The sequence below is a fragment of the Somniosus microcephalus genome, chromosome 12 (assembly GCF_052327205.1).
Source record: "Somniosus microcephalus isolate GS21.2 chromosome 12, FLI_Smic_1.0, whole genome shotgun sequence".
Taxonomy (NCBI): Eukaryota; Metazoa; Chordata; class Chondrichthyes; order Squaliformes; family Somniosidae; genus Somniosus; species Somniosus microcephalus.
Window position 1 is genome coordinate 75221816 of NC_140998.1, and position 12530 is coordinate 75234345.

At 42.4% G+C, this 12530-nt stretch overlaps 1 protein-coding gene across 6 annotated transcripts in view; it reads right to left on the bottom strand.

Moving 5' to 3' along the window:
• map4k5 (mitogen-activated protein kinase kinase kinase kinase 5) overlaps positions 1–12530 on the bottom strand; it is a 204776-nt gene that overhangs the window by 91617 nt on the left and 100629 nt on the right. For all 6 annotated transcript variants that reach the window (XM_086003138.1, XM_086003140.1, XM_086003139.1 and 3 more), the window contains 2 exons: positions 3905–3969; positions 1345–1400 (listed from right to left, as the gene is read on the bottom strand). In XM_086003138.1, coding sequence (XP_085859264.1) covers positions 1345–1400; positions 3905–3969 — 121 coding nt within the window. The remainder of the gene's footprint in view (positions 1–1344; positions 1401–3904; positions 3970–12530) is intronic.

The following is a 12530-nucleotide window of genomic DNA, read 5'->3' on the forward strand; positions in this document are numbered from 1 at the left end:
TAACAGACTCCTGGGTCATTCCACCCAGTACTTAACTTCACCCCACCCCACTTCATCTAACTCGGTTAACATAACCTTCTATTCCTTTCCCCCCTCATGTGTTTACCCAGCATCACTCCCTGAACAATTACCTATTGGAATTCAGTTAATTTCTTTTACATTTCTGGACGATATCCTGAATTCCCAATGCCTTAAGCTTACACAGCAGCCTTCTGTGAGGAACTATGTCAAAAGGTCTTCTGAAAATCTAGGTACATTGCGTTGTAAGATTTTTCCAATCTATTTGGGTGTCACTTACTCAAAAAAATGAAGAAGACTGCATAGATAGATCTTCTCCTTCAAAATTAATTTTGGCAACTATTTACTTAAGAGTAGTGATAGTTTACATAGAATGTATATTACAGAAATAACACATTCGGCCCAACTGGTCCATGCCGGTCTTTCTGCTCCACATGTGCCTCCTCTCACCCTACTTCATCTAACTGTTAACATAACCTTCTATTCCTTTCCCCCTCATGTGTTTATCCAGCTTCCCCTTAAATGCATCTATTCTATTTGCCTCAACCGCTCCTTGTGATAGTGAGGTTCACATTGTTACCACTGAGTAAAGAAGTTTCTCCTGAATTCCTTTTAAATTTATTGGTAATTACCTTAGTTATGGCCCCTAGTTTTCAATTCCCACACAAGTGGAAACACCTTGTCTACATCCACCCCATCAAACCCTTTCATAATCTTCTTTCTCTTTTCTAGAGAAAAAGAGCCTGCGCCTGTTCAATCTTTCCTGATAGCTGTACCCTCTCAGTTCTGAGATCAGTACATCTCCTGTGGGCAATTTTTGGGCTGCTGTTGCAAGTTTGCACTGCCTCGCCTTGTTGGTGCATAGTGGAAAATCGCAGGGTGCCGTTCATTTTAAATGGATGGATAATCAAATACAGACAGCTCTCGGACAAGACTCCCCTCTGGTAGCACCAACTCGGGAAATCCCTCCTCCTCTCCCATTATGTCCATCAGTGAGGGCTAGACTATTGTCTTCTAGATAGAAGGTGGGATATGTGTCGGTGCAGGCTCAATGGGCCGAAATGGCCTTTATCTGCACTGTGGGGTTTCTGTGATTCTGTGATAGATGTGATATGTACTCCTAATAATCAATTCCTTTATTTACAATTATTGGTAATAAATATTAGAGTAATATTGTAATTAATGGCCTGTAGTTGTTCAGGTCAGATTGTCCATTTTTTTTTAAATATGGGTACTAACATCAGTCTAATATCACCATTATGTATCATTCTAGCTGCTGGCAAGAATTTCTTAATATTCAAAATATAAAAGACACCATTATCCTACCTGCAAGGTTTCTCTGCAAACATAAGCTATCTGCAGTTCTGACAGGGGTCCGGTCACTGGGGAAACAAAACACTTCATTACATAAAGTTAACTAATAAATTGTTAAGTACCTACTCCTGTAGACTCAACAAAACTGAATGCACTTAAAGAATTTTCTAGCATTCTAACTAGTTCAAATCAAATCTGTACAATTCTATTATTGTAGGAGAACTAAACAAGGGACGGGGAAAGAAAAGCAAATGACAGGAAACTGTTATCCGGAGGCTAACTGTCCGGAATGCTCGAGCCACCGGCAAAAATCAGGAGCCGTTTTCGTTAGCTTTTTTTTCTTCTCGTTGCTTTTTTTTTTTTTCTTCTCGTTGCTTTTTTTTCTTCTCGTTGCTTTTTTCTCAACAGTCAAGCTCTGCAAGGTCTGCTGAAGCTGTTGCTAAGCTACAGAGACACTTGGACTGTTTAGAAGCTGTAAGCAACAGGGTTTGTTGACAGATACGGAGCTCAAAAGCTTCCGTATCTTTCAACATTAGCACTGGTTTGTCCGGCAGTTTTGAGGGAACGGCAACAGCTTGGTCCCGTCAGTGCCGGATAGCACAAAATTTCCTGTATTGGGTTGGGGGTGGGGTTGAAGGAACAGATGGAAAGAGAGCATGGTACCAGTGAGGGGAAAATAATACCAGGGAATGAGAGATATGGGTGTAGTTCACAAAATATGGGGGAAGAGATGGGGACAATTGGGTGAGACTATGATCACAACAGCATGAAAAAAGACACAAACTAGAAGAAAAAAAAAAGGAAAACAAAAGAATTGTCAAATTGAAAGAGAAAATGAGCAAAGGAAAGATAGGAAGGTAGGGTAGGGGGCTTAGGAAATGTTCATCAAGCGCCAACAAAATGCTAGTTAGGCCACAGTTGGAATACTGTGTGCAGTTCTGGTTGCCACACTATAGGAAGGATGTGATTGCTTTAGAGAGGGTGCAGAGGAGATTCACCAGGATGTTACCTGGGCTGGAGCGCTTCAGCTATGAAGAGAGACTGGGCAGGCTGGGGTTGTTTTCCTTAGAGCAGAGAAGGCTGAGGGGGGACCTGATTGAGGTGTACAAAATTATGAGGGGCAGAGATAGGGTAGATAGAAAGGAACTTTTCCCCTTAGTAGAGGGGTCAATAAACAGGGGGGATAGTTTCAAGCTAAGGGGCAGGAGGTTTAGAGGGGATTTGAGGAAAAACCTTTTCACCCAGAGGGTGGTTGGAATCTGGAACTCACTGCCTGAAAGGGTGGTAGAGGCAGGAACCCTCACAACATTCAAGAAGCATTTGGATGAGCACTTGAAACGCCATAGCATACAAGGCTACGGACCAAGTGCTGGAAAATGGGATAAGGATAGGGCTTGATGGTCGGCACAGACACGATGGGCTGAAGGGCCTCTTTCTGTGCTGTATAACTATGACTAACATGGAGGAGACCCAGCAATACTGCTGCACAGGCCTTTAGGTAGCAGATTATCCCTACTTAAAGTAAAAGCAAATCATACAGAAATAAAGCTTCTATTCTGCAGACATACCATAGCATTGATAACTATTATAAATCAATCCAGTGGCAAGGCCTCAAAACCATCTAAAAGAAAAAAGCCACTGTGAACTTCAGCGACAAGGACAGGCTTGCATTTATTTGGAGCCTGAACAGAAACGCCTCAAAAGCAATTCACAATTAAATTTTAAAAATCTACAAATGCTGAAAGTGCAAAGCAGATCAGTCAGCATCTGTAAGGAGGGGATGGGCCAGCATTTTGGGTGGAACACCCTTCTAACACCCAAATCATTAACCTGTCTTTACTTTTTACAGATGCTGACTGGTCTTTGTATTGTCAGCATTAATTTTTTTTTTTTTTTTTAAAGAACATAATAGGGGGAGGAGTAGGCCATACGGCTCCTCGAGCCTGCTCTGCCATTCAATAAGATCATGGCCGATCATCGACCGCAACTCCACTTTCCCGCCAGATCTGCATATCCCTTGATTCCCCTAGAGTCCAAAAAGTTATCTATCTCAGCCTTGAATATATTCAAAGATTCAGCATTCACAGCCCTCTGGGGCAGAGAATTCCAAAGATTCACAACCCTCAGTGAAGAAATTCCTCATCTCGGTCTTAAATTGGCCTACCACTTATCCTGAGACTATGCCCCCTAGTCCTAGACACTCCAGCCAGAGGAAACAAACTCTCAGCATCTACCCTGTCAAGCCCCTTCATTGAATCCTGTATACTTCAATGAAATCACCTCTCATTCTTCTAAACTCCAGAGTATAGGCCCATCCTACACAATCTCTCATCCCAGGAATCAATCTAGTGAACCTTTGTTGCACCACCTCAAAGGCAAGTATATCCTTCCCGAGATAAGGAGACCAAAACTGCACATTTCTGGTCTTTTTAATTCACATGTAATAAATTACATTAAAATACAATCAGTGTTATATTGGTCAGGAGGGGGTCCAATTGGTTCAGGGGGTAGTGGCGGTGACTGGGGGTGGGAGGGGATGGTGGGCACATCAATGAGAATTCAAGCAACATACCATGGTACATATCCTGAAGTGATCCACCTCCGCAGTATTCCATACAGATCCATAACTTCTCACGGCTAAAAAAAATAAGATACCTTTTAGAAAATGTTTGAAGCTCAAGTTAGTCTACAATGATCACAATATGGCTGTACCAATTGGTAGAAGACAAAGAAAGGAACAATTTAAGAACATCAGTGCACTAACAAAAAATCATTAAAAGCAACGGTTCATTAAATTAATTTAAACAAGCTACTGGAAAAAAAATTCAATACAACCCGTAAGGATCTACAGCAATCTTTATGAAACACAAAGCAACTCACAGTAAAATGTTTTCCAGAACAAAAAATAAGATCACTGGTTGCAAAAATCCACCATTGGGCCCATTGAAAGTGTGGATGGAGACGACTGAGTAAATAATTTTAATAAGCAAGGTAAATGTCAGATACCACACACACACAGTAAGTAGTTCTAAGAAATCAAAGACTTTTTTTTGTTGAGTTTTTGCATGACAGAAAATGTCCCATCTTACTGTAGTTCTTGTACAGTATTTTAAAAAAATGTTTACTACCTAGTGCCAAAATATATGTATATACATGTTTTTGGCATGTTGTAAATTCAAGACCATGGTTAGAGAATTATGTTGGTAATCATGTCCATAAATGGGAACTTTCCAACATGCTAATTCTAAAAACAAACCCAGCAACTCAAGTTACTTATAAAAGTCTGGTTATAATCGATGAAGTCAAGCTCAATGGGATCAGTTCCTGTTCATTGTACGAGGATAGAATGTCCAGTTCTTCCAATTTGGTTTTTTCCCCTTCTTGGCAAATTTCCTCTTTCTCCTGAAATTGGACTCCTTTCTTAGTAATGGCATCGACACTATCCTCTACCTTGCCCAAATATCCATTATTACCCAATAAAAGGAATGTTAGCAGGTTATCCAATCCCCCAGAGATTATAACAACTTGCATTTATATAGTGCATGTAATAAAACGTCCCAAGGTGCTTCACACGAGTGATTATCAAACATAATTTGACACCACACCTCATAGGGAGATATTTAGGATAGGTGACCAAAAGATTGGTCAAAGAGATGAGTTTTAAGGAGCGTTTTAAAGGAGGTGTGTAGAAAGGCAAAGATGTTTAGGGAGGGAATTCAAGAGCTTAGGGCCTCAGCAGCTGAAGGCATGGCCGCCAATGGTGGAGTGATTAATCGGGGATGCGCAAGAGGCCAGAATTGGAGGTGTGGGGATGGCTGGAGGAGGTAACAGAGGAGCGAGGCCATGGAGGGATTTGAAAACAAGAATGAGAATTTTTAAATTGAGGTGTTGCCAGACTGGGAGCCAATGTAGGTCAACAAGCACAGGGGTGATGGGTGAACAGGACTTGGTGCAAGTTAGGATATTGACAGCAGAGTTTTGGATGAGCTCAAGTTTATGGCGGGTGCAAGGTGGGAAGCCAGCTCGGAGACCACTGGAATAATCGTGTCTCGAGGTAAAGGCACAGATGAGGGTTTTAGCAGATGAGCTGAGGCAGAGGCGGAGTCAGGCGATGTTATGGAGGTGGAAGTAGGTGGTCTTGGTGATGGAGAGCTGGTGATACAGCCAAGCCCAAATCATATTTACACCAGACATCCATAGATGCACACTTTCAGCAAGTGCTCAAGAACTAAAAGAAATAGGAAATCTATCCAATTTTTCTCAAATCATAATATCCCTAACCAATCTAATATTGAAATTCACCAAAATGTCAGAAAATAATTTAAGGTTAAAAAACAGAATAATTTGAAACTTAGAGAAGTTGGTGGTCAAGCATAAACATGTAGTCCAACCACACCCATTTTCACAGGAAATGGTGGGAGGATTGAGAGGAAGTCGCTCAAAATTGGTGAAAATCCAAAACAGAACACTGAAGCCAGATGGCAAGTCGGACAAATGTTTAAGTATGAGCCTTTGAAGGTTGTTTAATTTGAGGTATAGACGCTTCTGAACTTTGAGCAAAATCCAGTAAACCGTTTTAAGTTTTTCCAAAGAACACCAAATTCTTCTCTGAAGGTTGCACAAAGGTTGTTTATTAATAAGTACATGAAGCAAGCATAAATGAGCTTTAGCATTTAACTTTTCAATAAACTTCACCTATTTACATGGAAACTGTTGGCAATGTGTGTAGTGAAACTGTACGCCAACAAAATGTGTTTTTATAGTGCCATTAACACAACAAACATGGTATTCTTGGATCTCTCTCTGGCAAGCTTAGTAGAGTTTGTTTATTCCCCTCTTTCTCTAATTTTGCAATGGAAGGGAAAAATCATACAACTGGGGCTTGATATTTGTGTTACAAAAAAAAGTTCAGAGTTTGCTTGTGAATTTGTCTCACTGGCAAAAGTTCTATTTTTTTTGGTTTGCGGTTAGCCTCCTTGCCCCACCCCAAAAGGTGCAGATTGTCAACAGTGCAGGATTCAGTTGTGAATGTTTCTAGCAAGCTTTATGCCAATAATTTGAATGCTTTTTGTCCCCTCTCAGAATCAGTCATAATGGCACAGGAGGCGGCCATTCGAGTCCGTGCCGGCTCTCTGTACAGCAATCCAGTCAGTCCCATTCCCCCGCTCTATCCCCGTAGCCCTGCATAGAAAGAATTCTACAGCACAGGTGGAGCCCATTCGGATGTCTGAAAAAGATATTTCTCCGAGACTCATTTCCCCTGCCCTAGCCCCCTAACAATTTTAAATATTTGTTCTCAAATAGTTAACCGCTTCCCTACTACAGTGCACCATGTTAAAAATCTGCAACAAGCTCAGGCAAAACCTAGATAATAGAGCAAATATTTATCTTGAAAGGGAGCCATTAATTGAAGTTAAAAAAAAAGGAAGAACCATTCCCTTCCTTTTATTTTAGAAAGGATTTTCTCTTGCAGACTTACAAAACCACAGACAGGAAAAGAAACATCTTGCTGCAACCCTGAATTGTGTTATTCAGGGAGAATGTATTTAACTACACAAAAACTACCTTGGAGAAAACTGTATATATAATGCGTATAGTATAGCAGTATTTTCTAGATTAACGTTGCAGTTTGTGATCAACCGTTTTATCTTTATATATAATTTAAATGAGTGCTAGAAAAAGGTCATTACTTTTTACAAACTCTACCATGTGGAACAGAATGACCACATCATGCCCACCATATATTGCAGTCAATGATCAAAATATTTAATCAATTTCAAATATGGTTCTGCATATGCGAGGTTATGGCTTTATAATGAACATGGACAAGCAATTGGAAGCTTACTAGTGCTCTGTACTGATAGCCTGGATTGTTTTAGCTGGTTAGTCTCCTGCAATAACCCTTCACACACTTGGCTGCCAAAAACATGCATCAGAGATCTTAGGAGTTAGATAAGCATGGTATGTCTCTTCTGGAAGAATGCAAACTCCATAATGGGCAAATAGAAATTCTACCTGTATGCATTTCTCAGTGGATTGGTTTGGAGACTCTTAAGCATGGTCGTGGGTTTCCATGCATTTTCCTCAGCTGAGTAAAATGAAAATGGCCTTACCCTAGCAAAGCTTCCATGACAACATAGCCTCCAAATTAAGTGCTTCAGTTGTAAACATCACTTTACTGTACACTTTGTGGACAACAATTTGTATTTATATAGCACATTTAACATAGTAAAACGTCTCAAGGCGCTTCACAGGAGTATTATACAACAAAAATATGATACCAAGCCACACAAGGAGAAATTAGGGAAGATGACCAAAAGCTTGGTCTAAGAGGTATGTTTTAAGGAGGGTCTTCAAGGAGGAAAGAGGTAGTGAGGCAGAGAGGTTAGGCAGGGAATTCCAGAGCTTTCTGCCTAGGCAACAGAAGGCACAGCCACCATTGGTTGAGTGATTATGATCAGGGATGCTCAAGAGGGCAGAATTAGAGGAGCACAGCTATCTCGGAGGGGGTTGTGGGGCTGGAGGAGATTACACAGATAGGAAGGGGCAAGGCCACGAAGAGATTTGAAAACAAGGATGAGAATTTTGAAAAATCGAGGCATTGCTTAACCAGGAGCCAATGTAGGTCAGCGAGCACAGGGGTGATGGGTGAATGGGACTTGGTGCGAGTTAGGACACGGGCAGCAGAGTTTTGGATGACCTCAAGTTTACGTAGGGTAGAACGTGGAAGGCCAGCCAGAAATGTGTTGGAATAGTCAAGTCTAAAAGTAACAAAGGCATGGATGCGGGTTTCAGCAGCAAATGAGCTGAGGCAAGGGCGGAGACGGGCAATGTTATGGAGGTGGAAATTCTTAATTATGCTGTGGATGTGGTCGGAAGCTAATTTCTCGCATAAATACATACTTTGGTTCTGTCTTCACAAAGGAGGACACAAATAACCTCCCAGAGATGGCAGGGAACATAGGATCTAATGAGAGGGAGGAATTCAATGAAATCAGTATTTGTAGGGAAATGGTGTTAGGGAAATTGACAAGATTGAAGGCTGATAAATCCCCAGGGCCTGATAAGTACCCTAGGATGTAGATTAAGGAAGCGGCCCTAGAAATAGTAGATGCATTGCTGGTCATCTTCCAAAATTCTAGAGACTCTGAACAGTTCCCATGGATTGGAGGGTAGCTAATGTAACCCCACTATTCAAAAAAGGTGGTAGAGAAAAAACGGGGAATTATAGACCGGTAAGCCTGACATCGGTAGTGGGAAAATGCTAGAGTCCATTATAAAAGCTGTAATAGCAGAGCACTTGGGAAAACAGTGACAGGATCGGTCAAAGTCAACATGGATTTACAAAAGGTAAATCGTGCTTGACTAATCTACTGGAATTTTTTTTGAGGATGTAACTGGTAGAATAGATAAGGGAGAACCAGTGGATGTGGTGTATTTGGACTTTCAGAAGGCTTTCGATGAGATCCCGCATAAGAGATTAGCGTGCAAAGTTAAAACACATGGGATTGGGGGTAAGGTACTGACTTGGATAGAAAACTGGTTGGCAGACAGAAAGCAAAGAGTTGGAATAAACGGGTCTGATGTAATAACACTCACTACGCACTTGGTTTGAGCATAAAGCAAGGCTTTAATCAACTTATTTCAGAACATGGAAGTCTAGTTGTATTTCACTAGCTCCCTTGTCTTTACAAAATGTCCCTGGCAAGCTGGGGCCAACACCAGAGTATTTATACTCCTCAGAATGCGCCACTAGCTGGCCGTCCAGTGTTATTTCATAGATAGTTTCTCGATTAGATTTATGACAGGGTCTTTTCCCCGAGTGGCAGGCAGTGACTAGTGTGGTACCGCAGGGATCGGTGCTAGGACCCCAGCTATTCACAATATATATTAATGATCTAGACAAGGGAACTAGATGTAATATCTCCAAGTTTGCAGATGACACAAAGCTGGGTGGGCGTGTGTGCGGTGAGGAGGATGCCGAGAAACTCCAGTATGATTTGGACAGGTTGGGTGATTGGGCAGATGCAGTATAATGTGGATAAATGAGAGGTTATCCACTTTGGTGGCAAAGACAGGAAGGCAGATTATCTGAATGGCAATAGATTGGGCGAAGGGGGAAGTGCAACGAGACCTGGTGTCCTTGTGCACCAGTCGCTGAAGGTAAGCATGCAAGTGCAGCAGGCGGTTAAGAAGGCAAATGGTATGTTGGCCTTCATAGCGAGAGGTTTAGTGTACGGGAGCAAGGATGTCTTGCTGCAGTTGTACAGGGCCTTGGTGAGACCACACCTTGAGTATTGTGTGCAGTTTTGGTCGCCTTATCTGAGGAAGAATATACTTGCCATGGAGGGAGTGCAGCGAAGATTCACCAGACTGATACCTGGGATGGCAGGAATGGCATATGGAGAGAGATTGGGTCAATTGGGCTTATATTCGCTGGAGTTTAGAAGAATGAGAGGGGATCTCATTGAAACTTATAAAATTCTAACAGGGCGAGACAGACTAGATGCAGGAAGGATGTTCCCGATGGCAGGAGAGTCCAGAACCAGGGGTCACAGTCTAAGGATAAGGGGTAAGCCATTTAGGACAGACATGAGGAGGAATTTCTTCACCCAGAGAGTGGTGAATCTGTGGCATTCTCTACCACAAAAGGCAATTGAGGCCAATTCATTAAATATATTCAAGAAGGAGTTGGATATATTTCTTAAGGCTAAAGGGATCAAGGGATACGGGGAGAAAGTAGGGACAGGGTACTGAATTTGGATGATCAGCCATGATCTCATTAAATAGCAGAGCAGGCTCGAGGGGCCGAATGGCCTACTCCTGCTCCTATCTTCTATGTTTCTATGTAATATGACACCAAGGTTGTGAACAGTCTGGTTCAGCCTCAGACAGATGTTAGCGAGAGAGAGATGGAGTCAGTGGCTGGGGAACAAAGTTTGTGGTGGGGACCGAAAACAACAGCTTCGGTCTTCCCAATATTTAATTGGAGAAAATTTCTGCTCATCCAGAACTGGATAACGGACAAGCAGCCTGACAATTTATAGACCGTGGAGGGGTTGAGAGAAGAGGTAGTGCGGTAGAGCTAGGTGTCATCAGCATACATGTGGAACCTGACATTGTGTTTTTGGATGATGTCGCCAAGGGGCAGCATGTAGATGAGAAATAGGAGGGGGCCAAGGATAGATCCTTGGGGGACACCAGAGGTAACGATGTGGGAGCGGAAAGAGAAACCATTGCAGGTGATTCTCTGGTTATAATTAGATAGAGAAGAATGGAACCAGGCGTGTGCAGTCCCACCCTGCTGGACAACGGTGGAGAGGCGTTGGAGAAGAATGGAGTGGTCAACCATGTCGAAGGCTGCAGACAAGTCAAGAAGGACGAGGAGAAATAGTTTACCTTTATCAGAGTCACAAAGGATGTCATTTGTGACTTTGATGAGAGCCATTTCAGTACTGTGGCAGGGGCAGAAATCTGATTGGAGGGATTCAAACATGGAGTTGCGGAAAAGATGGGCACAGATGTGGGAGGCAACACGTTCAAGGACTTGAGGAAAGGGAGGTAGTTTGCAATGACGGAGAGGTCAAGAGTTGTTTTTGAGGAGAAGGATGATGATAGCAGATTTGAAGTAGTACCCGAGGAGAGAACTGTTCATGTCAGCTAGAAAAGAAAGTTGGGTGGTCAGCAGTTTGGTGGGAATAGAGTCGAGGGAGCAGGACGTGGGTCTCATGTACAAGATGAGCGCGGAGAGGTCATGGAGGGGAGATCGGAGAGAAACTGGAGAAAGATGGGAGTTTAGGGCTAAGGCAGGGGGGATCCTTAGAGGAAGTTTGGCCTGGTGGGCTTGGGGAAAGGCAGAGGCAGCTAAACAGATGGTCTCAATTTTAGAAGCAAAAAAGTCCATGAGCTCCTCACATTTGTTGTTGGAGGCGAGGGTGGACAGGGGCGAGGGGTTTAAGACGACGATTAGCAGTAGAAAATAGAAGCCAGGGTTTATCTTTGCATTCCAGAATGATTCTGGAATAGTGAGCAATTTTGGCAGACGAGAGCAGGGCCAGATAATGCTTTGCGGTCCAGCCAGATCTGGCGGTGAATTGCTAAACCAGTTGTCCACCATATCCGTTCAAGTCTGCATCCCTTGGACTTAAGGGAATGAAGATGAGGGGCGTACTAAAAAGGGGGGGGGGGGGGGGGGGGGGAGAAACTGCCAGGGTGAGGGAGAGTAATTGATTTAAATCGGGACTAGGGTATCAAAAGTGGTCGTGAGGGTGTGGTTGAGCTGCAGAAATGTCATGGTGAATGGAGGGCCAAAGGCTGGACAGTTGGGTAAGTGCAGTTGCGAGTGTTGGGAGAGTTATTGTTTTTTTTTTACTGGGGCAGACACAGAAGGATGTACGGTTTGGGAAGGGGTGAGAAAGGGGGATGTGGGTGGAGAGCAATAATGAGGAAGTGGTCAGAGATGGCCTTATCTGCGATTGACATGATGGGAGTAGCGAGGCCACGAGAGATGGCAAGGTCGAAGGGGTGTCCGTGAATATGGGTTGTGGAGTTTACATGGAGGGAGAGATTAAGGGAGGATAGTGAACTCAGAGGAGAGAGAGTGCGCATGATGAAATGAGATTACCTACAATACATGTCATTTTCCAACCTGCAGAGAGCCAGAGATATGTAGACATGGATTCTCAGGGTATACTCAAAAATTGTGATGGAAATTTCCCTCCCTTATAAATTCATTCTTGAAAAAGAATCTTATCCATCTCAGAGGACAATACATTGCTACAATAGTCTGTACTTGTATTTATCTGGATTAAAAAATACAATATAAAATGGGATGAGTTTGTTGTTTATAAACTCAAGGACCATTATACAGCCTTATTTTAAGTAATCTCAAAAACAGATTTAAGATTCTTTAGCTTTGATCATCAAATATAATCATGCTCTTTTATTAAAGTTTGCACCTAAGGTACAATGCGGGTTCTTATTTACAGTGCAATCATTGTTCAGCTAATTATAATGAAAGATACATAACAAGATATTGCTGAGTCAGTCTGATGATTGAGCAGCAAAGTTAAATCTAACCATGGTCAAGTATTCAGCAGACAGTTCAAAAACCAATTACACAAATAAAAAAGGTTAAGAATTTTAAAACGTAGTCTGTTACTATAGTACAGGCTGAGGTTTGCAAAGTATATTAGCTA